The sequence below is a fragment of the Pinus tabuliformis genome, chromosome 8 (assembly GCF_031772625.1).
Source record: "Pinus tabuliformis cultivar Carrire ecotype Pingquan chromosome 8, CPIR1, whole genome shotgun sequence".
Classification (NCBI taxonomy): Eukaryota; Viridiplantae; Streptophyta; class Pinopsida; order Pinales; family Pinaceae; genus Pinus; species Pinus tabuliformis.
In genome coordinates this window covers 1,201,048,758-1,201,076,460 of record NC_142294.1, presented here as the reverse complement: position 1 = coordinate 1,201,076,460, position 27,703 = coordinate 1,201,048,758, and the positions used below count along the sequence as shown (strand labels likewise).

The 27,703-nt window shown below is 37.9% G+C and overlaps 1 protein-coding gene across 2 annotated transcripts in view; it reads right to left on the bottom strand.

Annotated features, from left to right (window-relative positions):
* The window catches only part of LOC149239681 (zinc finger (CCCH type) helicase family protein), a 319,676-nt gene that overhangs the window by 211,391 nt on the left and 80,582 nt on the right, over positions 1-27,703 (bottom strand). For both annotated transcript variants that reach the window (XM_089373483.1, XM_089373484.1), the window contains exons 5-7: positions 14,509-14,817; positions 13,057-13,203; positions 12,761-12,941 (exon numbers count right to left, since the gene is read on the bottom strand). In XM_089373483.1, coding sequence (XP_089229609.1) covers positions 12,761-12,941; positions 13,057-13,203; positions 14,509-14,817 — 637 coding nt within the window. The remainder of the gene's footprint in view (positions 1-12,760; positions 12,942-13,056; positions 13,204-14,508; positions 14,818-27,703) is intronic.

Here is a 27,703-nt window from a genome sequence, read left to right as displayed (position 1 = left end):
AACTCTCCTCCATTGTCAAATCTGAAGATTTTGATCTACATTCTAATTTGTTTTTATACCAAAGCTTTGAAGTCTTTGAACATGTTAAATGCTTGACTTTTTCTTTTCAAAAAGAAAATTCATGTCTTGTGAGAAAAATCATCCACAAAGATTATGTAATACAAATAGCCACCAAGAGAAGTTACAGACATAGGTCCACATAAATCAGAATGTATAAGATGAAGTACCGTACTGGTTTTGCTTTTGCTTGAAGGGAATGGTCGCTTTACATGCTTTCCACTTGCGCACCCTTGGCAAACTCCATCACGATCCACTCTAATCTTCGGCATTCTAGAAACCATATTTTTCCCATGAGGCAATGATATATAGTGCAGATGAGTTGTAAGAACCTTGATTTCAAATTAATTTTAAATACAAGAACATGAAATTTGAATATTGAATTTGAAAGATTAATCTAATGAATACCAACCTGTCTGCTCTGCTGTAATTCTTGTCCGACTATGTTACTAAAACAGCGAAACCTCCTTGCCGAACTGGGTACAACCTAGGTACTTAGTCTCAGAAAGCTTTCCAATTGAAGCTATCTAATTCCCCCGTGCCCAAAAACTCTAGTATAATCAAGACAGCGATGATTGTACCACTGTGTTCCAAAATTGTTCTCATCTCTGCTCCCTCCATAAAAATGGTTTTTCTCCCCCCGCTTTCAAGATTTCCTTCCTTCTTTTATTTCCTCATCCACCGCCTTCTTCACATCTCCATGTCAATATTTTGGATACGTGTAACTTTTATGAAATCAAATCTCATTTGATTTCGTTGCTTTTATTTGGATACACAGTTTTGATTTAATAAAGTTTATTTATTATTTTAATGAATTAATTTAATTTATTTAATTTATAATTTTAATTAATTTATATTATTATTTTATTAATTTTTAATTGTAAATTTTTAATTTGTAAAATTAACATTTTCTGTTGGTTTTAATGATTTATCATATATACGATACTCTGATGAGGTAATAATTTATTACCTTAATTTATATCTCCTCTTGTAGTAGCTAGTTTATATATAGTGCGATACATATGGGTATGTATCGTCCATGCATACGTAGTTATCGTATGGAGGTCTCGTATGTATGCTAATACTCGTATTTTATTTATAAGTGGGTCATTACATGCATCCCTCCTTCCAAAAACTTCGTCCCGAAGTTAGGGTTTCTAAAATATATTAGAGATTAATGTGAGTATGTAAGTCTTTATATTTCAAGATTAAATTCATTTTATATGGGTATTTAAAATTTTGTGTTCTTAAATATTTTAAGATTTTACAACTATAATATTCATGTTCTACCCTGGTTGGTTCCGCAAGCTATTATAGAATCATCCTATCCTTCCTAATATTTTCCGCTTTCATCCTATTCGTCCTCTACTAGAGTGTGTCATGGCGTCAGCTATACTAATTAACCATTCATAGGCTCTCAAGGGTATCAGCGTCAATTATATCAACCTGATTGGCCAGTAGGCATCTGGCAGTCATCATCACACGTCTAGGGAGCATGATTCACACAGTCCTCCCATGACTCCAAGTTTTGGAGAATAAACAATGGGCAATACCTCCACCCCTCCTAGTGGGACCTGATTCAATACTCTTTCATGGAACCTCGTTGAATCTTAATTGTACTGAAGTTTTTGTCATCGCATGGCCTTTTTGGTAACAATGCTAGCCGCAATGTAAACACTTGTCCATATATTATAACACATGCATCAGTATATATATAAAATAAACAATTTATGTATAGCTCATACATGTTATCTCTAGTATAACATATTTGGTCATGTCCTGCTCATGTTATTGACTTTCATATTGAAATTGTAATCATTCTTTTATTTCTATCTCATTAATTATATCGATATGCATAAATGAATCAAATTTATAATATTTTAATTCCTACCATAATAACATATTCCATCTTGGTATCCACGTACCAGTAGAATTAAGCAGATAACATATATCATATTTCAATAACATAAAAATTCATGTTTATATGTGATCCTTCCAAAATGGTTTTGAGTATCTGATTTAAAGTAAAGTAAATATATATAAAATATGGCTTAAAGTTCTTCAAAATTGACACAAGTTGGGGTATTTTTGACATATGATTTCCATACCTTCCCAAGTAGTCGATCCAGGGCCATACTTATCCCATCGGACCTTAACTTGGTCTATCAGACGATTCTTGAGCTGTCAAACCCTACGTTCCAGTATACGTAATGGTTTGACCGAAATGATTCCCTCGTCCGATACCTGCAGTTCCTTCCATTGAAGGTTATGAGATTTGTTAATTATGTAATTCCTTGACACAGATACATGAAATACATTATAAACTTTATGCAAGTGAGGTAGCAGTGCAAGACAATAGACGAAAGGTCCAACTCTTTCCATGACTTTAAATGGTCCGATAGATTGGGGTGACAACTTTGTCCCTTTTCCGAATCGGATATGAAATGGGCGCTTTTCCTTAATTTATCCACTACCACCAGAATAGCATTATGTCTTTGTGAAGAGGTAGCCCAGTGATAAAATCCATAGAAATGATCTCCCATTTGGTCATAGGAATGTCATGAGGTTGCAGGAGACCTGCTGGATGACAATGATCAGCTTTTACTTGTTGACATTCAAAACATTTTGCAACGAATTGAATGATATCGCGCTTCATGCCCGACCAGAAGAAGAGTTTCTTGGTATCAGTATACATTTTATTTACTCCGAGATGCGCACAATGTACTGCTCTGTGGGCTTCCTTAAGAATGTGTCTCGAAGATCCCCATTATCAGGAATATACATCCTTCCATAAAATCGCAAGATTCCATCATCTTCTGGTTCATATCCCTCAAACTTAGGTTCTTTTGGCTTTTTACTATCAAGACTAGATCTTACCTTTAAATACCAGCCATCTCTTATGAGATGTTCTAGTACTCGTTTCCTTAAGTCTACTTTGATAGGTATGAGGGAAAATATTTGGGGTCTTCTGCTTAAAGCATCTGCCAGTACGTTCTCTTTTCCTTTAATGTATGATATTCCAAAATCATATTCACTTCGAAATTCACTCCATCGTCTTTGTCTAGCATTCAAGTCTCTTTGGGTGAACAAATACTGTAGACTTTGATGGTTCTTTTAAGCATAAAGTTTCGCCCTACTAGATAGTGTCTCCCTATCTTTAAAGCTAGTACTACAGCGGCTAACTCTAAATCATGAGCGGCGTAGTGTTCTTCATGAGGCTTTAACTTTCTTGAGGCATATGCTATTACTCCTCTATCTTACATTAATACAGCACCTAACCCTCGTTTGGATGCATCAATACATACAGTAAAATCTTTGTGCATATCAAAGACTCTTAAGATTGGTGCACCGGTCAGCAGTATTTTGAATTCAGAGAATGTTTTATTACATTCCCAAGTCCATTCATACTTAACACCTTTACATTGAAGAGTTGTAATTGGCTTTACAATTTTGGAGAACCCTTCCATAAATCTTCGGTGGTAACTGGCTAAACCCATAAAGCTTCGCACTTCATGTGCATTTTTCAGTATTGGCCATTCCATTATTGCTTTTACCTTCTCAGAATCTACTGAGATTGCTTCACCAGATATGATATGACCTAAGTAATGAATCTTTTCCTAAAAGAAAAAACATTTGGATAACTTTCCATATAACTGGTGTTTTCTGAGGGAGGATAATACTATCCGTAAATGATCTTCATATTCTTTCTTATTCTTGGAGTAGATGAGAATATCATCTAAGAAAACCTGTACAAATTGATCAAGATATTTGCGGAAAAACACTATTCATAAGGTTCATGAATACCACTGGTGCATTAGTCAACCCAAATGGTACCACAGTAAATTCATAATGCCCAAAGCGTGTTCGGAATCCAGTCTTAGAAATATCGTTTTCCGAAATCCTTCGCTGATGATAGCCTGATCGTAGATCAATTTTTGAAAAGACAGTGGCTCCTTTCATTTGGTCGAAGAGATCATCAACTCAAGGCATTGGATGCCGATTTTCTACTGTAGCTCGATTCAAGTCTCGGTAATCTATGCAAAATCTTAAGGAACCATCTTTCTTCTTGACAAAAATTACAGAAGCGCCCCAAGGTGATATACTGGGTCAAAGGCGTCCTATATCCAATAGCTCCTTCAATTGAATTTGCAATTCTTCAAGTTCTGGAGTTGTCATACTATAAGGTGTTTTAGAGATTGGTTGAGTACCAGGTTTCAATTCTATTGTGAGATCTAGCTCTCTTTCAGGGGGGTAATCCTAGTAGTTCCTTTGGAAATACATCTGGAAATTTGGCTAACACCGAATATTGTACTAAGGATGGTTATTTTTCTTTTCTTACTTCTTGAATTGCGTATGTTTGACGACCTTTCCTTAAGAAACGCTTCATTTGCATTGCTAATATGTAGCGTAAAGATACTTTTCTCTTGATACCTTGAATTTGGATCGTCTCTCCTTCATCATTTATACCGAGAATTCTTTTCCCATAACAGTCTACCCAAGCTTGATGAGCTTCTAACCAATCCATACCTATGACAAGATCATAAGTTCATAGGGTTGTGACATAAACTTTCAATTTAGTCGAACAGACCCCTAGACCAATTTTGCATTGTTCCACACTTAAGTCTACAGATTGGAGTTCTCCTGACGCCATTTCTACCTATCTTAAATCATTTTGTTTGTGAGCTACCAACCCACATTTATTTAATGCATATGACGAAATGAAACTATCTATGGCACCAGTATCAAATAAGATTTTGAATTTTATACCATTAATAATACCTGAGGATTCCACTACAGTGGATTGATGTGCTGCTTGATTGTTGTTGACTACTGCATGGATTCTATGATTGCCTTGGGTATTTGGTATTGGTTCTTTTCCTGTCCTATGCAATATACTTGATGAAGCTTCTGGACAATCACGTTGAAAATGCGGTCCTCCACATCCCCAACAATTAACCTGGGTCGGTCCTCTTGAATCATATTGTGAGTTTCTAGATAAAGAGCTTCGCCCTCTCATGCCGCTTCCTCTCGTATTTCTTCCTCTATTAGCAGTTCCACGAGATTTCCATGGACTTGTGTTTGATGATTCAACGGCTATAGTATTAACTGTCATGGGAGCTCTTGCTCCTACACTTCTTGGGGTAAATTTATTACCATAAGGTGGTGGTCTTGAGCTACTTCCCCTGAAGAAATTTCGGGGAGTCTTTCCTGGAAACCCTGATTGTAGAGGTTTTGTTGGCCCGACATCCTTTTTGATTCCTAGATGCTCTTCTGCATAGCAGCCACATTCTACCGCCTCGACCACTGATGATGGCTTCCACATCTTAACCAATGCCCTGATGCAAGGGTTTAACCCAAACATGAAGCGTTCATCTTGACGTTCATCAGAATCTAAGTAGTGAATGTATTTCACAAGCTCCATAAACCTTATTTCATATTCTTCCACTGTTTTATTACCTTGAATTAATGTATGAAAGGCCCCGGCGTGTTGTTCTTGAAAATATGGAGGTAAATACTCAGCGCAGAATCTTTCCTCGAACAATTCCTAAGGGACATTATCCGTTGTTTTTCCAAATTTCCCCACCAAATCAAGGCACTTTCCTTTAATTGAAATATGGCAATTTTTGTTTTTGAAAAAGAAGAGTACCCTCTTAGTTTAAAACATCTGTTCATTCCTTCTAACCATGCCTCAGCACGTTCTCCAGCTCGTCCTCCAGAAAATTCTGGGAGTTTAATTTTCTGTAGCTCCCTAAAAATATCTTCCTTTGATCTTTTATACTCAGAATTTTTTGGTTCCGTTGAAATGGTTTCTATGGGTTGAGGTTGCTCGTCCTTGGTCTTAGCCATTGTCAACCCTTTTAATGTTTTCAATATGGCTTCCAATGAGTGCATTATCATGGTCAACTTCGGTGCTGGAGCGATTGGTGTTGATGATGGTCTCGATGGAGGCGATCATGGTGGTGGTGATGAAGATGGTGATGATGACGGTGGTGGTGTTAATGACAGTGATGCTGCCCGATCACGTCATCATCGCTGATATGTCCTTACCATCATAGTGTTTCCTATATACATAATAAAATTGTGAAAATTTGAGATATACTTTCAAATTTAACATATAATTTCAAATTTCAAATTTACAAACTAGTTTTTTTTTCTATTTTTACCTGCTAGGCAGGTCTTACTAGTATCAAGGTCAAGGAGGATAGTCTCGCGACCTCCTTGTCCTAATGCAGGGTATTCTATTGTAATACGTAATAATACTTATTCTAATGCATGGTTTTTTTTTTAAACCATAATCTCAAATATTATGTTTTGCTTCTATAATTTGCTTCTGATTTTCCCTTTCATTGTCGACACTGATTTTACAATTTGTCCCTATTTTTCCACTATCATGGATTTGATCTGCAATAGTACATGTGGATGGCACATTCTGATATGAAGAATTGTTTTGAAATCTTTCATCGACAGTTGGACCCTTCATAAGATTACTTTCATTCTGTTGCACAATTTTAGGGGCACAAGGCGAGCTATCTTGATAACCATATCCGTCTTTAAAAGCATTGACAATGTCTTGTTAAGAAGTGAAAGAGTCTTCAGGACAATTATTAAACCAATTCAAAGCATCACCCTCTAAAGAAAAGACAAAAAGACACATTTTGACATCTTTATGATTATACTCAGGAGGTCTACAATATATGAACATTATACAAGAAAAACTGCGTAGATGCTTTCTAACAGCGACAGAATCACCACCCGAGAACAAAGGCAATTTAGAAATGGCCACTTCCGGAATATCATGGAGAACATCAGTAAAATGACACGGGGTAAACGAATAATCCATGATGAATAATGAGGGACCAAATGGATGATAGAGAGAGATCTCTTGCTCAAGAAAATCAAGAGATGAAAGAAGTGGAGTCGTCACCCAAACAAGAAATGATCCGATAAGTCCAGGTGCTAAAGGTACAGATGAAACGATTAACGAGATGACAAAATATAGGGCGATGAAAAGATCAAATGACGCCAGGAAATGTTGGACACTTGACAGGCTAATGAATGGAGGAAAAGATGAGATGTGCCAAAAAATGTTGACTTTGCCAGCTCGAATGAGAGATGAGAAAGATGAAAGATGAATGATGAATGTCGAATAAACCAAGGGCAGAAAAAACTCTATCCCCAGCAGCGGCGCCAAAAAATGTTGTCGCGTAGTGTCTAAGCACCACGACAATGCTCAAACAAAGGGTTGTCACCCTGATCCCCAATCTCTCCGTTTAATCCGTCTCCCTAGGCTAAGGGGGGTAGACACTATGGGATAAAAGAAGACCAACTGGTAATCAGCTGGCCTGGGAGACACAGCGGGGAAAACAAGCACTTGATCGGTATTTAAAATTTTGGTTGAATCTTTAAATGTTTAAGACCAATGCCTTCGCTAGATGAAGTGAAAACCGAGTAATTAGTTTGTTGCTTAGAAAATAGAAATGGAAACAAACCCTTTAACAATAGCTTGAAAATACTTACTGAAGTGTCTGGCATACGATAAGAGCATTTAATCAAACAATAACGAAAGATAGATGCACGATATTCATCACATGCACAATACTTTAACAATGCTTCAGCAATTAAATTTTCAAAAGATATAATACTTTGAATGACCACAAAATGCTAACCAGTGCGTAAAATGAATCACCACTTTCAGATAGCTACTCTTTAAATAAACATTTAAGTGCATTTAACTATAGAGAAGTGAAACATTGATACCACAAAAGAAAAAAAGACGCCAAAAGGAATTTTCAATTTTTAAAATTTATTTATTTATTTATATTTTTTTTAGCCTAAATGAAAATCTAAACCAAAAATAAATCAAACCCTACAATTAACTTTTTATGCCTTTTTTATATTTTTATATTTTTTATATCTTTTGATATTATTTAAATTTTTATTATTTGTTTTTATTTTTTTTTATTTATTTTATTTATTTTAAAATCAAAAGAAATAAAACTAAACTAAACTAAAAAAAATCTAATTCTAAGACTAAAACCTAAGCTAAATAAAATCAAAAGGTAAATAATAAAAAAGTCTAGTTAAAACTAACACCTAATGAAAATAAAAAAATATACGCTATGAGAGAGTGAACTATCAAACTTGAATAAAAATCATTGAAGCTAACTCTAAGTCCTAAGATCGAAAAAATGCCAACCCTAACTAAACACATACATAAATAAAATTAAAAATTAAAAATTAAAAAATTAAAAAAATTAAAAAAAAAAAAAATATATATATATATATATATATCGAAATGCTTTACTGTTTATGCGTATGTGTAAGTTGGACGGCAAATAGAAGGCATGAGGAGCTCGAGCGAGGAGTATGGGGTTCGATGCAGACGCAGACAGGCAGCGGAGATGGGTTTCGAAGGCTGCGTGGAGATGAGGGCATCCAAATGAAAACATAGAGGAGCCGCTTTGATGAGGAGGGACGGAGGAGGGATGGCGCGGACTGGCAGCTCGACGATGGAGCGATAGGAAGAAGCCTGCGTGGATGGGAGAAGAAGACGTGGGGCAGGAATGGAGCTCTTCAAACAGCAAGGGAAAGAGAACGATGATGGCAACGCACAAAGGAGAAATGGAATGAGGCGCTACGGGGAAACGAGAGGGAATGCGTAGAAGAGAAGGCAGTAGCTGCGTGAAGGAGCGAGGAAAGGAAAAAGAAAAAAAACGCGTCTGAGGGTTAGCAGCGCTGGTGGATGGAGAAGTTTGGCCAGTGAGGGAGATGAGCTTGCTTGACAGGTGAAGGACTGGACGTGAAGGTTGAATACACTAGCAGAACGCAGGGTAAGTGAGCAGCGTGGATAAGGATGCAGAGAGATGGGACAAATGCGGATTTGGAAAAGCGTTGGCAGCAGGGTGGTGCACGAAATGGCAGTCGAGGTGCTGGAGTTAAGCAGCGATGAAATGAAATGGAGCAGTGTGGAGATGGCTGAGGGTAGAGGGTGGAGCAGAAAGTGAAAGGGTTGAGCAGGAAGCGTGGTTGGAGGAAAATGCAAGTGGAGAGACGCAGATTTGTTCGTTGTTGTATGTGTGCAAGTGAAGATGAATTTCGAGTGGGATGGAGGGGATGGAAAAATGAAGCGGGGGTTTATCTGCAACAACGAAACTAAAACCCCAGGCAACAGTAAAAGACCCAGAAATTTCCCAAAACTCTGTTTGAAAATTTTCTTTCCAGGTCTGAAGAATTTAAAACCCAAAATCAGACAATAAAGAATAATTCTGAAATCCTCTAGAAGACGACAATGAAAAACAAATTCGAAATTTTTTCTGCTCCAGAAAAACCAGGCAGCCAATCAACCTGTAGAAATTCCACAAGAAACCCCAAACGCCCAGTAAACTCAAAATCAAGGATTTCCTGCACAGCTTAATTTAACCATTAACAAAGAGAGAGAAAACGATACTAAAATCCAGATCTAATGGAGATACCTGCCATCATATTCAGAAATTTAACTACCATTCAAACCCTAGCGACTAAACAAGATACCTGTGTTTAAAATCACTCTTCATAAAGCTATCATCAATGGCTGAAATTAAAATCATGCACAGAAATAAAACATCTTACAGCATTTCCAGAAGAGTAACACCAGCAAGATTTCAACCCCAAAGTCTTTCTTTATTGCACATGAAAAATGACTACAAGAGAGCTTTCTTTAGCACAAGACTCCCAGATCGAATGATCTCAAATGACCCCTGACACCCTATTTAAAGAAAAATTTCCCAACGGCTAGTTCGAGTGATCCATGTCAAAGTGATCTCGACCGTCGATGAGGATCAAAATCTCTTTTAATCTCATCCGTCGAAATTTTAAATGCATTAAAAAAATTAAAATTTTGCATTTATTTCCTCAAAACTTTGACTTATTATTTTATTTATTTTTTAAATTTTTTTTTTTTTGGTACCCTCGAACTTAGCCTTTGGAAAAAAAATACCTAGGACCTAGGACTTATGAGGGGATTAATTATTTTCCAACCCTCAAGGCACTTTACATCATGATTTTTAAATTTTTACATTTCAAGGGGGAAAACCCATTTGACATAGACCCTCATAGACCACCCAGTTCTGCGACACAAATATAATCTAGCAGATCAAGCAATTTGCAATAACCTAACCAAATAGTTAGGATTATTTCCAAATTACTTTTACATAGACTTGAAGCACACTAGGATTCCCCTAAGATTCTAATGACAAAATCCATTCCGACTTTGGGGTTAGGCTGAAGGAAAACTCTGCCAATCATGGATCAATGAGACAAAAAACCTTCCGGAATGTAGATCATCACTAGAAAATTAGGTTTACCTAGGCAATTACATACATGATACAGATCTGCTAAGATTATATGCAATTTACACATGTAGACTGGGTTTACAACATAACATGATCGGGCTGATGACGATAGTCGAATGGCACGGACACATTGATTAGGTGCAATCCCTTTTTTGAAAAAAGGGGGTGTACTGCTATGGGTAGTTGACACATAGTGGTCAACAAGGCCATCAAAAGAAAATATGGGAATGAGGAGGCCAAGTATATGCCTATTTGGGACATTATTGATGCATGTTGGCATAGGCAATTGCATTTCCCCTTACATGTTGTTGGGTACTTCTTAAACCCATAGTATTTTTATGATAAGAACAAATTTAATGAAGATGGGGAGGTTGGCAAAGGAATAATGACATGCATTAAAAGGCACTTCCGTGATCAAGAAGTTCAAAGCCGCATCTTTGCCCAGCTACAGGATTATATGGTGTCAACCAAATTATTTTCCTATTCTAGTACTATACGAGAAAGGACTAATATGTTGCCAAGTACTCTTTGAGGCTTGAAGGCATCATCAAATCATTAAATTTTCTTATTTTTGAGCGTTAAAAACTTAAAAGTTTTATTAAATTTTGTTGTCTTTCTAGTATTTATCATCTTTGATCTGTATTTACTACTCACAAACCCTTGCCACTTGCTAGGTGTTTGGTGCAAAACTTTGGTATTGATATGCCGGATTTAAAGAATTTCGCCATTTGAATCTTAAACCAATCATGTAGTGCTCTAGGTTTTTAGCGCAACTGGAGCATGTTTGAGAATATACATTCTAAGAAGCACAACCGATTGACACAAAAGCACTTAAATGACCTTGTATTTGTCCATTATAATCTACGACTTCGCAGCAAGCAAATACTAGGTGAGAGTTGAGACACTAAGCCTTAAGGAACAAAAGGCTTGGCTTAGTCATGCATAATTGCATTTGATTTGAAGGTTTCATAATTTGATTTGCACTTTAAAGTTCAAACTTCAATTCACATTTCCATGTTTCATGAAAATGACAGGTTTGGATCATTCAACAATCGTCCTTGAAGAGATAGATCTGCATACTACAAATGCAGCAGATTGGGTCCAATTGGAGGAGGACCCTCTTTTAAGCGTAAATGACTTGGAGAATTTTGAGAGTCAAGCAGGGGAAGGAGTGGGAGGAATCGCTTCTAATTCTCACTCTTAGAGTCTTAGTTCTTTTTTCACTGATTAGTATGCAATATTTTGAAAACTTTTAGAAGCAGATGCTTCTAGTTCTATGTAATCATTGGTTAGGAGTCATGACTCGGTACTTTGGATCATGTTTGGACTCAGACTCATACAATATATGAGATACTTATTCATTCATGATATTTTGGACATCTATCGATATTATGCATTTTTTTTAATTCACCAATTTTTTCCTGGTCCAATTAAAACACTTTGCTCTTTTTCCTCGCTGATTTATTGCTGATTCCGATTCTGGTAACATTGGTTTCTAGTCTCATGCTTCCTTGCAGAACACAAAATCATAGCATAGTTTGATGTGGCACCTGTAGGGACCTTCCAGGTTTATTTCTGCATTATTTTACAACAAGTTAAGGCTGATTTGTGGCATGTATACCATCTCTCTTTACCTCAATCATTCGTAAAACACCTCTCTTAGATTGATGCATTTTTACTCCAATTTGCCCAGCATAGGATAGGCACTAGTCATGAATCTGGCTGGTTCATAAGTGAGAGTTTGAGAGGTAACATGTGCCATGTTCTATGACTGCACATCCACAGAATAGGACAAAATAGGCTATCAAAACACAATTCATCTTCTCTCGAGGCTCCCCTTGTAACGAAAGATCCTAGAGTGTAACTAAGTGAAATTGCATGCTAATCAATCTATTTCTATATAAATGTGAATTTATATAAAACTGCGGGTATAGGGTGGTGGTTGACCAATCTTTAAAAATCTTTAGTTGAGAAAACTGTTCAATGAATGCTTTCGCACATCTATGATTGCTATAGATTTTTGTCTTTCCTATGGACAATATATAATATGTAAGAAATAAACCTTCTGTAAAAATATACATGACCCATTGACCATTACCCACATACTGCATGTACCTTACGCATGAGACATGTAGGAAATTCATTATCTCTTTGATAAAATAATTTCACTACTAGTTAATTTCAATCTTGTTTTCAAGTTCAGATCATAACAATTGCATGAAAAATAGCCTGCTAGGTGATAATGAAGTAAAGACTTCATGTGTCAAAAAAGTCTAGTTTATAAAATGCACAAACATGAAATATATTCTGCATAAATGTCACAATCCTTCAAAATTTTGGATCTTTGAGAACATTTCAAGAGATGTCCTTACCTTTGGGGTCATTCATGGCTTTTGATGCAGCACAGCTAATCGTGAGAACCTGCTTTCTCAATGACAGCTTTTGCATCGCTGGCTTTTCATATTTATCAAAACTATCAAACAAATGCCGTGAAACCAATCGGAAGACCTGACCATCACATGTACGGCCTGTCCTTCCTTTGCGTTGATCTGCCTGTCAGTTGGAATATGGAATTGGACAAGATACTGTCAACATTTCACAAATAGATGCTGCATTCACAAGGCATTCATACAAAAATATCAGTTAAGAAAAAAAATGCTGTATATACCTGAGATTTTGACACCCAAACCAGATGTGGCACATGTTTTTTGTTGTCGTCATTCCAAAATATGTCTAATGAGCGGCATGAATCAATAACGTAAGATAGCCCAGGTATGGTCACAGAAGATTCTGCGATGTTTGTTGCAAGTATTACCTGTATGAAAAGTATCAAACTCCAGCGTCTACCATACTAAAAAATCCTTTTTCTGCAAATTACTAATATATCTCCCTCTTCATACCCTTTACCATTCATTGCATTATACATAAGAACTGCTACATTAATATTCTTTTCAATACACAGGAAAACATCACAATACAATATACACTCATTCCTTTCTCAGAACATTCCATCTCAACAGAGTCAATTTTTAATAACATGAAAGATAATGAAGCTGATATCTTCTTCTGGCCTGCTACAGTCCTGCATTAGAATTCAAAGTAAAAACAGGAATAGAATTTATTGCTGTTTAATTGGAAATAATATTGATCAATAATGAGAATATTACTACAAACTAATTAAATGGTGCATGATACATTAAATACAATGTTACAGAAATAGGAAAATAAAAAATGAAAGGGAAATGAGAACAGAAATTGCTCGCAAAAAAGATCTTAAAAGGATTCAAGAGCTGGGCGATTCAAAGTCAGTTATTGATTGGAAAAATTGAGAGCCTCTGTGAGCAACACTGCATTAGAGCCACTCTTAAGTGACATTCAACAGGTTGCTGGCACTTGAATGGATCTCTTATCGCCATATCCTTTGTGAGCTAAATGAAGAAGCAGATGCCTTGTCGAAGGAAGCACTCTCTCTGCATACAAGTTTGGTCAGCCTCTATAAATTCAATCATGGAGCAGAGGTGGAATCCATGGAAACCATTTTGGTATCTCCTTTTTTTCATTTTGCTGATGTGCTAGAATGACAAAAGAATCTTTTTTCTGAGGTATTGTATGAAAGATGGTAGTGGAAGCATGGGTCAGTAAAAGAGATAATGAACCCTGATGCTGATATGATAGATTTTGATTCTCATTAGTTGATCTGATGAATGACCGAGACATGTATATATTCCCTTTTTGAATATATATGATATTTTTCTTTGAAAAAAAGGACACAGATGAGGATATCCCTCGTGAAACATTGACCACAGAGAAGGAACCAGTATGCTGTTTGACAATGTTACAAGGTGGGATCCAGGTCTGAGAGAGATTGACTGTGAAAACCTGGGAGGAAGTCAGGAGTGATCTGCTGAGACTCTCCTAACCCGCAAGCAAACAAACAAACAAGAAGAAACTCGACACAAAAGGGATATAAGTTATAACATACAAAATGCACTTATGATTTCACTAGTAATTACGTAATCAACCTCCTCTGGACTTAGCATACAATCAGAAATGTGTTAAACAGCAAAATATGACCATAATCAGTATGAAGGAGAAGGCAGTGGAAATATGGCTTTTATACCTTTCTATAAGAATGGCAAATTTGCATAGCTCTTGTTGCTTGTTCAATATCAATGCTACTGTGAAGAACGTGGACCTTGAAACACATCCTAGAATGTCTTAAAAGCAGCCACTGCTGCTCCAGGGACCGATATGTTGGTAGGAAAACCAAAATGCTATTCTTTAGGTCTTGCTCCTGTTCATGAATATGCATCACCAGATCTCGAATCAGGTAGTGCACTTCATCATTTATATCAGCTTCATCACGGCCTTCTTTAGATGATTCCAAATCTGATAGACATTCAGGATTCTTTTTAAGAAGTTCAAGTACCTGAATTTTGAAACTTATGATAAGAAAATTGCTTGTATTATAATCTCAAAAGAGATTGCTTTATCTTATAAATCAATTAAAGCAGATTTTCAAATTTGTCAACAAATACTACGAAACAAGATTGCAACTTTAAACTAAATACATTTCCATTCCATCAGGAATTGTAATACCCTTCTACTCTGACTCAACAATTTCATCCCATGAGCTTTGCAAGTCACAGCCAATTTATAACATTTATAATAGCTATAAATATCAACCTAAAGTATTTTCTCCATAGTCTAAAACAAAAAGGAAAAAACATGAAAATGGTAGTACACATCATACAGGTGAAGGAAATGACAGGCAATAATCTTGTCAATAGTAAGGGCTTAGAAGTTTCAGACTTCAGTGCACTGGTTGTGAAAATATTTAACTACAATCCAATGGTTTTGAAAAAGTGTTTCTCTTTTGAATAACAAACTGAGCCAAAGTTAGAAATGCACTCGAGGTAAAATTCACATCTCTGTTAAAATGATCTTTACTCTACTTGATACCAACTTAAAAGTTAAAACCACCACAAGAACCGCTAACCAAACACTTGCAAGTAGTTACGAACACCTACAGGTCAGATTCATCATTTTTTCTGAGGAACAAATCAATTCATTGAAAATTGGCAATTTAATGAAATGCAATGACCATCTACGAGAAAAAATCAAAAAGAACTCCCAAATGGAAAAAACATGAATGTGAACAAAAAAACGGAAAACCAAAAAGTAAAACCACAACAAAATGTATAAATGCCATCAACTCCCCCTTTTTTATACTGTACTAAATAAACTTCCATCACCTCTAGCAGTCAAGTACCTGCAATTCATAAAATTTGTGGAAATGGAGAACAGGGATGGCACTCAAGATTCGTAATAACATTATGGAATAAGTTAGGTATATTAAAATAAATGGATGGAATGCTTGTTACGACAAATAGAGCAAAGGAAACTGCTCAAAAATTATGGAAATTGTCAGGACAGGAAAGATAACTCCTCGAATGAAATTGGTTTCATTAATGTGGAAAGTAATTAAATACAAACTTGAATAGTCGCCCTTGGGATTCACCTTCCAAGGTCTTTCCATATTCGTATTTTCTAAATACATATTTACAAATTTTCACCCAATCCCGGACGATTAGGTGTCAACATTCCCCCCACTCCCCCCCCCAAATCTGAAAGGGTGTTTGTAAGTCCAAGCATCATTCTGAATCTTTCAAACTCTTCTCTTCCAAGTGCTTTGGCGAATGTAATGTCCCCTCTAGGAATATCCCAAAAATGACTACTGAGATTTCTGAGTTTTAATAATTCCTTTCAATGAAGAGTTTAGTCAAACACATCATATGCATACTGCTCTAGGTGATTTTAAGGGTTTAACTTGAATGAACCAGCAACATTAAATAAAATATCCATATGGAAGACTTCTACTCATCACATCTCTTTATTTTAAACTTAGAAATGTATAAAAATTACATCAGCAGCAAATGAAGTCCCTTCCAGTGAGAAATCTGATTCCAAAATACATGTAACACATCCTCTTAAAAACCCACAAGCAGAGGTATTTTTCAGTGCTCAAGTTCAGCCCTACGCACAGAGATAAGTAACTGAAATCTCATCCTTTTCCAGGCCTGCTACAGCCACCAATTTGCTGAAGATACTCCAACCCAGAATCTGTATTTGCTGAAGATAAGGGTCTGTGTCAAGAGCTCAACCCCTGGATATTATGAGCACAGCTCTGCTTACAGTTAGGGTAAACTTTTGGAAATTTTGCACTAAATTCGGCCCACTGCCAGTAGTACTCGGCCTTCCTTTTTCGCTGACTGATATCCAATTTGAAAGGTGATTGATATGCAAGAAATTGACCTCCCTTCAACACACTAACACTGGAACCAATTTCTGAATAATGTGAATGAATGAATAACCAACTCGGCCCTGGTATTATCCTTGTGACAGCGTGTGCTTTTGTGAGAATTTGGCATCTTCCTTGGGTTGCTAACGAAGATGAATTATTCACAAAAAAGGGAAATGTGGCCTCTGCTTAAACACTGATGTGGAGCCTCCTGGAATGCAAGATTGAACTATTCTTTGCTTGGAGAAATGCACTCTGGACAAGGGTTCTGCCAATAATATGAAGGATTTCAACCCTCCCTTGTGGGGACAACTCAGCTCTCTCTCTCACTGGAGAATTTGGCCCTTCTATTGACACAGTAAATTCTGGAAATGCATGTACCACATATCCTTCAATTTGGGCAGATGGGAGCAAGATGAATAACTCAGCCCCTATCTTGCTGAACCTTCTGGGAAAATCGGCCTTACTGCTGGAGGAAAAGTCAACCTTCTCTATGTGGCTTGATCACTTGAACTTCATTCTCCTGCAAAAATCAAATTCTTCCAAACTTCTCCTACAAAGATTAGTAATAAACCAGGAAATGAAATTTCCAACTAGGGTAGCAAGAGAGTCCACTGAAATTGGAAAAGACTAGCTTGGGTAGCAATGAGATCCAACGAAACTAGGGTGAGGAATTTCACTTGAAATCATCGATCTGAAACTCATTTGGGCTTATCTTAAGTGGCAATGAGAAATCATAGGAAACAATAGAATGAATAGTAAATGCGTCCACCCTCCTTTATAACACTTCATTGAGTCTCCTCAAGCTTCCAGATTCTCTTCTCAAAAGGTTATTTTATTAGTGGGGGGCACTTTCCACTAAGGGACTTTCACCGCCTTTTTTTAATGAAATAATATTTGCCCATTTTCTAATAAAATAATATTTTGCTGCCATTTTCTAATAAGGTAATATTTGCCCACTTTTTATTAATATCCCCAAAATTGAGCAAACTCATTTGTAATTTTTCCACTCACAAAAATCAGGGATATTACAGTGAAGATGTCTGCAATCTACTCATTTGTGGAACAATGGCATAGGTGAATATTCTTGGCTTCAACATGATGTTGAATAAAATGATATTTGTATTGATATATTGGTCCAATCATGGAATTTTGGATTCTTGGCCAATTTTATTGCAGAAGTATTGTCAATTAAAAGAGGAGTAGAGTGCACTTGTTTCACCTACAAGTCTTCAAGAATTTTCCTAAGCCACATAGTCTCCTTGGTTGCTTCTGCAGCTGCCACATATTCTGCTTCTGTTGTAGAATCTGCTGGAATTGATTGTTTGTGTGACCTCCAGGAGACAGTTCCTAATCCAAGACTCATAACATAACCTAAAGTAGATACTCTAATTTCCTTATCTCCATCAAACTCTGAATCAGAATATCCAATCAAGTTGAAGTCACCCACATGGCTGCTTGGGAGTACGAGCGAGAGTAGAAGCAGGAGCGAGTGGGAGTGGGGAGTGACATTTTGAAATGCTCCCGGGTCAGAAGCGAATTTTATATAATATTTTTTTTTATATTTTGATGCATATATGTCAACAAAAGCATGTAAAAAGATGAATTCGTTATAAAAATCATAAAGACATAGATTAAACCATATCACATCATTGATCTAGTAGTTATAATCTTCATCAACAATAGGTCCACAAATTACATGTTCTCATTTATATAGCATGTAAGGATGCACATAACCAAAATAGCATCGAATGCAATCCATCTCTGAAACCGAAAGTACATCAACAAATAGGCTCTAGATGGCCTCTAGCATCCAAAAAAATCATGTTGCAACAAATACCTACATATCATCAAAATCATTGCCTATCTTGGGATGTTCATCATTAATATCACCCTCTAAGCATTAACATAAGATAGAAAAAACGTAACATGTCAAGCCAAGATTTTGTTTGAGTGATGGGTACATTTTTAGTAGGCTCATGATAGAGGAGTTTGACAACCAATGTCACTAACATCAATGTACATAGAGGGCTTGGTGATCTTGATTAAATACAAGTTCCATAGCCTAGTACATGACAAAATCCAATGGAAACATTGCAATCCCCCCAATCTTGAAATCCTAAATCACTGATAAATCTATTGGATTTTGAGTGAGATCTAAAATTCTACTTTCTCCATATGAAATCCAATGAGGTCAGAACCACTCTCAAACATCCCGAGTCATTTCATGGTAATGTTAAAAATTTAAATAAAAGGATGAAAATGAAAGATAAAGGAGAATGTCACTTTTACTTAAAGAATTTAACATTGTCATGAATTGCATATCAATACTAAGGCCATAGGCTTGAATATTAAGTTGCCCCACTCAAAAAATCGTGTTCCTTCAAAAAAAATTTGTGTTTGGAACATCTTAGCAAAACAAAAAAAAAAACAAAATTGTAAAGAAAGCTAGGAAGCGAAGTTTTTTTTGCAGGAGCACGCTCCCGAAATTCGCTCCCGCGGGGAGGTAATATCGGGAACGTGCTCCCGGGTCACTCCTGATGCGCTCTTGCTTGGATCGTGCTTCGGGAGCGAATTTGGGGGGGCTAGGCACTCCCCCGCATCCCTGGTCATCCACCTTAGTCCAAATTTTTGAGTTCGGTTCAAGTACTTTAGAACTCTTTTTGTAGCAGACCAATGGCCCTCACAAGGCTTTTGCATTAACCTGGAAAAGATTCCAACAGCAAATGAAATGTCTGGTCTGGTAGTAGTTGTTGAAAATAATACAAAGGAGAGGTGTTACTAGACATTTATCCCTTTTAGCCTAGTAAACACATTAATGACTTTTATCTTGGTGACATTTATGAGTTATATTGATGTCATGGATGGAAGAGATACATAAAAGTGGTGTACCATGTACTTTTCTAATTTTAAAATCACTTGCACTTTATAAAGTGACTTTATGTGTAAAGTACTAAATGTACTTTTCTAATATTAAAGTCATTTGCACTTTATAAAATGACTTTATGTGTAAAGTACTAAGTTCACTTTTTCTAATATTAAAGTGAGTAGAGAAAATCACTTTATGAGAAAATTAAAAAAAAAAATATACAACTTGAAAAAGGTATTAGGAGGCTTTTAAGTAATGGGGCCAATGTATGAGGGGGGTCATTTGGGAAAATCGATCTCAACCCCACATCTTGAGATTTGGAGATTAAATCTCAACCATTGAATCTCAGGTTTAGGGATTCAATCTTTTTCTAAGAGATAAAAAGAAAAGGCAGAGTTCATTCTTCATTTATTCACTCATGAGATTATTGAGAGAGCAAGAGAGGAGAAAAGGAGATCTTCAAGGAGGGTTTGCTGCAAAAGAAAGGAGGCACGAATTTCTAGGAGGCAGCCATTGAGAAGCACGATTTTCAAGGAGGCAAGCACAGAAATCGAGGGGACAGTCAGCACGCAGTTTGAGGAAGCAGCAGCACAGAAATCAAGGACAAGTTTCGAGGCTGTTGTGCACAGAATTCGAGGACTGTTCCTCCATTGTTTGGGCCCAAATTTTAAGGCAGAAATCTCGGGTTTGCTGCTACAGGCAGCGCTGATTTCGAGGCAGTTTCTTGGCACGAAAATCAAGGGACAGCAGTCACCTCCAATGCAGAAATCAAGGCACCTTCAGGCACAAATTTCGAGGCATCTACAGCACAGATTTCAAGGCTGAGTTTGCACTGTTTTCGAGGCAGATTTGGCACTGATATCAAGGCAGCATTTTTGGGCATGAAATTTGTAAATCTAGAAATTATTTTCAGTGGGCACAAATTTCCAGAAATTGAATTAAATGCTTCAGCTGAAGGAGATAAGTATTGTGGTTAATTTTATGTAAGTAGACTAATTTTCTCAAACAATAAAATCATCCTTTGAAGACCAATTTTCCCCAAAAAGGCTGTGGGATTTTTCTGGGGTCACCTTGACCAAAAGTAAGTGTCTCTCATGCTTGAATGGTTGCATAAATTTTAATTTAATTACAGCTGTTAGGAAATGTGAAAAACAGTAGAAGCACTCATTAAATGTTTACAATGAATGCATACTGAAAATTATATCAGCATAACAAAACATGTGGGTTGGGTCAAATAAACACTTGCCAAATTGTAAACTGAGGTTGGGGTGCAGATCATAAATTTTTTACATGGTATCAGAGCTTTAGTTGAGCCAAGTTGAGGCTCAGATCTACACTTTCAGTCAGCTGATAAAGAGGACAGCAAGCTACCAAAGTCTTCAAACAGTGAACCATACCTTTGAAACTTTGCCAGAAACCCAAAGATTTCAGCAGTTCAAAGGGAGAGTGGTTCTATCTTCCAGTTTTGCTTCATTTGGTTGGTTGTGGGGTCATGGCTACTAGGTTGAGAGTAGAGAACAGATTGGTGGGTGCTAAAAATTTTGGCCCATGGAAGGAGAGGATCATGCTTTTGCTGGAGGAGGTGGAAGTGTGGGATATTGTACAAGCAGTTGTATAACCACCCACTGATCCAGCTCTTTTGGTAGAATTTACTAAGAAAAATGTGAAGGCAAAGAGGATCCTTCTAGATGCCATCAAGGATCATTTGTTCCCTCATGTTTCAGGGATGACATATGCATATCAGATGTGAGAGTCCTTAGTTTCCTTGCACCAGAGTTCTAATGAGAACAGGAAGATAGTGTTGAGACAAAAATTACGCAACACCAAGATGACCAAGACTGACAGTGTTACATCTTTCCTCACCAGAGTCTCATAGGTGAAAGATGAGTTGATTGTTATCGGACAGACTATTCCAGAGGAACAGTTGGTTCGCATTGCTTTAGAGGGGTTCACTGAGAAGTGGGATAGTTTTATCCACAGCTTGGTGGCTAGAGAGCATTTTCCTAGATGGAAGGGGATGTGGGATGATTTCCTTCAAGAGGAGATCGGGAGAAGCATGCACAGTGGCAACAAGAGTGGTGGGGGAGATGAAGAAGAGAATGTTGCTCTTGCGGCAAAGGGAAAGAGAACAAAAAAGATCAAGAAGGGGTCTTCTAGTGGAGCAAAGCAGGATAAGGGGAAGGAAAAGGCTAAGGAGAAGGGCATGAGAAAAGTGAAATGATTTGCTTGTGGGAAGATGGGTCACTATGCCATACAGCGACCCAACAAGAAGGGTAAAAAGAAACGAGGATTTGCAGCTACAACAAATGTGGATGAGTTTGCAGCTATGTTTAACTCAGAGTGTGCTATGCCATACAGCGACCCAACAAGAAGGGTAAAAAGAAACGAGGATTTGCAGCTACAACAAATGTGGATGAGTTTGCAGCTATGTTTAACTCAGAGTGTGCTTTGGTGGTAAGTAGCCACTCATGTCACATCTTCACGTGCATGGTTCACAGACAATGGAGCATCTTGCCATATGATCGGAGTTAGAGAGCACTTCACAAGCCTTTTGGAGGATGACATTGACTTGGAGGTTGTGCTTGGTGACAACTCCAAAGTCAAGGCGACAGGTATGGGGACAGTATCATTTCAGAGGGAGTCATTACCCCCTCTAAAGGTGACAAATGTTCTTTATGTTCCAAGGTTGAAGAAGAGTTTGGTATCAGTTTCCATCTTGGAGGACAGGGGGTATGAGGTACTGTTCCGAAAGGGACAAGTGCTATTGTATCCTAGAGGATCCAGTACCAAGTCTGGTCGTTTGATTGAAGCTCGCAGCAAGAGACTATACAGACTCGTGTTTTAGCCTCTTCGAGCTATGGTGGCTCAGACCAGTATTAGTGGTTTATGTGAGTTGTGGCACAGGAGGATGGCCCACTTGCACCATAGAGCTTTCAGGATGTTGAGGGAGATGGTTAACGAGTTTCCAGACTTCAGAAATGATCATCATGATGTGTGCAAGGGGTGTGCTTAGGGAAAGTATACAAAGACACCTTTTCAGAGTAGTGATAGTAGAGTTGCAGGTGTCCATGATTTGATTCATTATGATGTATGTGATCCCATGTCCCATGTCTCATTGAGCGGATACGAGTACTATGTGATGTTCATTAATGACCACTCCTGGAGGACCTGGATTTACTTTCTGAAGACTAAGGATGAGGTCTTCCGGCGATTCCAAGAGTTTAAGGCTCTTGTGGAGAACCAGATAGGGAGGAAGATCAGGGTGTTGAGATCAGACAATGGGGGAGAGTACACTTCAATAGAGATGAGAGACTTTTGTGGGAGTGTCGGCATAAAGAGGGAGCTCATTGTGCCTTATAACCCTCAACAGAATGGGGTGGCAGAGAGGAAGAACAGGACCATTGTGGGTGCAGCTAGAGCGATGCTACATGATCAGAGTTTACCTTTCTTCTTGTGGGCCAAGGCGGTTAACGCTATTGTTTATTTGTAAAATTGGAGCCCACACAGAGTCTTGGGGAACAAGACTCCTCAAGAGATATATACCGGCAAGAAGTCGGAAGTTGGGCACATCAGGATTTTTGGGTGCCTTACATATTCACATGTCCCTGAGGAGAAGAGGACAAAGTCGGAACCCATAGCAAAGAGAGGTACACTGATGGGTTAAAGCGAGACCAGCAGAGCCTACTGCATATACCTCCCTGCACAGAGGAAGATTGTCTTGAGGCGGGATGTGAGATTTGAAGAGGTGAGGGCTTTGAGGAGGTCTCGAGAGATTGATGAGGTAGAGCAACAAGGAGCCACACCATAGGTTTCAAGAGCATCAAGTGGTACACTAGGATCAGGAGCTTCACCTTCTTCAAGGGTGACAGGTTCACAGAGCATAGCGTTGCTTGGTACCGGATCACCTGATGCAGGTTCTCTGGGCATAGTATCTCAGATTTCAGGATCTCCTTTGGATAGTATAGAGCCTTCCTCACTAGGAGGAGAGGCACCGGATGAGGATTTTCCCATACCTCGACATGAGACTACTGCAGGGAAGAGGACGCCAAGATGGCTTCAGGAGACCCTGAAGGAGGCTCACGAGGCAGTGGGGAGACCCAAGTGGGCAATGAGGGAGAGCATAACGCTAGAAAGGTTGGGTGGCTTCGTGGTCGGCGTTGTAGATACAGAGCCGGCTTGTTTTGAGGAGGCCGCTAGATAGCAGATATGGAAGGATGCCATGATGGAGGAATATTCTTCTATCATGAAGAATGATGCCTGGGAGGTAGTGCCATGTCCTGATGGGAAGTCAGTTGTGATTTCCAGGTGGCTCTACAAGATCAAGCATGTTGCAAATGGCAGTGTTGAGAAGTTGAAAGCTCGGTTTGTGGTGTGGAGGTTCTCCCAGGTAGAGGGAGTTGACTATGAGACCTTTGCATTGGTTGTTCGTTATACTTCCATTAAAGTCGTTATATCTATAGCAACTGAGATGGGATGGCAGATTCACCAGATGGATGTGAAGACCACCTTTCTCAACGGAGTTATACAGGAGGAGGTGTACATTGAGCAGCCTGAGGGCTTTGAGTTGCATGGGAGTTATTCTCGTGTATGTAGGCTGAAGAAAGCCTTGTATGGATTGAAGTAGGCACTGAGGGCATGGTACGAGAGGATAGATGCCTACTTGCAGCAGCTGGGTTTCCAGAAGAGTGATGCAGATCCGAACCTATACTTTATTTTGGTAGGTGACAATCCACTCATTCTGGTACTGTATGTGGATGACTTGTTTATTACAGGGGAGGACAGTCTCATCCAACATTGCAAGAGATATCTTGCTTCAGAGTTTGATATGACTGATATGGGGTTGATGCATTACCACTTGGGGATGGAGGTTTAGCAGGAGGATGGGCACATCTTTGTGGGTCAGGGCAGGTGTGCAGGAGATCTCTTGAGGAGGTTCCATATGGATGGTTGCAGGACTATGGCTACTCCTATGATCAACAACTGGAAGAAGCTACATGATGTTGATTCTGAGTTGGTGGATCCCACCTTGTATCGTCAGCTGATCGGTTCATTGATGTATCTGGTCAACACTAGACCGGATATTTGTTTTGCAGTCAATACATTGAGTCAGTATATGATGGAGCCCAGGAGAGTACACTGGGTGGTTGCAAAACATGTGTTGAGATACTTGCAAGGTACAGTGGATTATGGGTTGGACTATGTCAGATGTGATGGGGTCAAATTGATTGGTTGCACAGACTCAAATTGGGTTGGCAGTGTCAGTGACCAGAAGAGCACTTCTGGATGTTGTTTCTCATTGGGCTCGGCAGTTGTGTCATGGTTTAGTAGGAAACAGAAGTCAGTGGCATTGAGCAGCACATAGGCAGAGTACATGGCAACTAGTCAGGCAAGGTGTGAGGCATTATGGCTTCGCAAGATGATTCATGGACTACGTGGTCAGAGATGCTAAGGCCAACAATGATATACTGTGACAATTAGAGTTCTATTAAACTCTCTGAGAATCCAGTGTTTCACCATCAGTCAAAGCATATAGAGATCAGATACCACTTCATTAGAAACTGGGTTTAGCGACAGGTCGTGGAGCTTAAGTATATATCTACTGATGAGCAGGTAGCAGACATTTTCACAAAGTCTTTGCCAAGAGGCAAGCATGTCTTTTTCATAGACAAGATGGGAGTGGTGAGAAACACCTTCCTCGGTAAGAGGGAGTGTTGAAAATAATACCAAGGAGAGGTGTTACTAGGCATTTATCTCTTTTAGCCTAGTAAACACATTAATGACTTTTATCTTGGTGACATTTATGAGTTATATTAATGTCATGGATGGAAAAGATACTTAAAAGTGGTGTACCATGTACTTTTCTAATATTAAAGTCACTTTCACTTTATAAAGTGACTTTATATGTAAAGTACTAAGTGTATTTTTCTAATATTAAAGTCACTTGCACTTTATAAAGTGAGTAGAGAAAATCACTTTATGAGAAAATTAGAAAAATGTATACAACTTGAAAAGGGCAATAGGAGGCTTTTAAGTAATGGGGCCAATGTATGAGGGGGGTCATTTGGAAAGAGTGATCTCAACCACACATCTTGAGATTTGGAAATTAAATCTCAACCATTGAATCCTAGATTTAGGGATTCAATTTTTTCTAAGAAATAAAAGGAAAAGGGAGATTTTATTCTTCATTTATTCACTCATGAGATTACTGAGAGAGCAAGAGAGGAGAAAAGGAGATCTTCAAGGAGGGTTTACTGCAAGAGAAATGAGGCATGAATTTCTAGGAGGCAGCCATTGAGAAGCATGATTTTCAAGGAGAAGCACATAAATCGAGGGGAAGCACAAAAATCAAGGGAAGAGGCATGAGTTTTGAGGCTATTGTGCACAAAATTCGAGGACTATTCCTCCGTTGTTTAGGCCCAAATTTCAAGGTAAAAATCTCAGGTTTGCTGCTACAGGCAGCACTGATTTTGAGGCAGTTTCCTGGCATGAAAATGGAGGGACAACAGCCACCTCCAACATAGAAATCGAGGCACCTTCAGGCATGAATTTCAAGGCATCTACAACACAGATTTCAACAGTGAGTTTGCACTGTGTTCGACACAAATTTGGCACTGATATCAAGGCAGCATTTCTGGGCATGAAATTTGTAAATCTGGAAATTATTTTCAGTGGGCACAAACTTTCAGAAATTGAATTAAATGCTTCAGCTGATAGAGATAGGTACTTTGGTTAATTTTATGTACTTAGACTAATTTTCTCAAACAATAAAATCATCCTTTGAAGATCTGTTTTCCCCAAAAGGCTGTGGGGTTTTTCTGGGGTCACCTTGACCAAAAATAAGTGTCTCTCATGCTTGAATGCTTGCATAAATTTTAATTTAATTACACCTGTTAGGAAATGTGAAAAATAGTAGAAGCACTCATTAAATGTTTACAATGAATGCATACTAAAAATTATATCAGCATGAAAAAACATGTGGGTTGGGTAAAATAAACAATTGCAAAATTACAAACTGAGATTGGGGTGCAGATCATAAATTTTCTACAGTAGTGACGTAGTTAAGACTTCCTACGGGCCATTTGTACTTAATTGCATCCTCAAATTCATTTCGTTCATTAGATGTGAGCTTTATATTTTGTTTCATTGGAGTGGACAAAGGATTACATACAGTCATGCCAAATTTGTTCAACAAATCTCCAATGTATTTCTGATGTTGGGTTACTTCAATACCTAAATAGTAGTGAACATATCCCAAATCTATCATCTCAAATCCTTTCTTCAATTCTTTCTTTATGGATGCAATATAATTTTCATTATTCCCTATCATCAATAAATCATCTACATACACCACAAGATAGAAAACAGTTTTGCCAACTTTCTTGACAAATAAAGTTGCATCATCAAAATCAAAGTGTTTGAAATTTAGTTTCAGAAGATGCTCAGCCAATTTCTCATACTAGGCTCGTGGTGCTTGTTTGAGGCCATACAAGGATTTGATAAGCTTACATATTTTATGCCCGTCCCTTCACAACAAAACCTTCTAGTTGAGACATAAAAACATTTTCTTTCAAATCACCATTCAAGAAAGCAGTTTTTACATCCATTTGATGGACTTTCAATCCATTATGAGTTGTCAAGGCAAAGAGAGTCCAAATGGTAGCCCATTTTGCTGTGGAGAAAAAGGTCTCCTCATAATCAACCCCTTTCGTTCTAAACAAATCCTCTTCCCATGAGCCTTGCTTTGTGCTTGTCAAGTGAGCCATTTGATTTATACTTGTTCTTGAAGACCCATTTGCAGCCAATCGGTTTGGTTCCAAATGGAGGGTCCGCCAACTTCCAGGTTCCAGTCTTTATAAAACCATCATACTCTTTCTGCATTGCTTCTTTTCATTCATCATGAGAAGCAGCTTCTTCAAAGGATGTTGGTTGAAAATTGGTAGACAAATTTAATTCACAATCATAAGAAACATCCATATCAACAACTGAATCAGAATCATCTACATCACCTCTATTTTGTCTAGTGGAACTTCTCATTGTTGAAATTTTGAAGTTCTATGTTGTAACAATTACTTATTCCAAAACTTCTTTTTGCTGCAATATTAGTTAAGCAATTGTAGATAGAACATAAACCAAATGCACAATTGA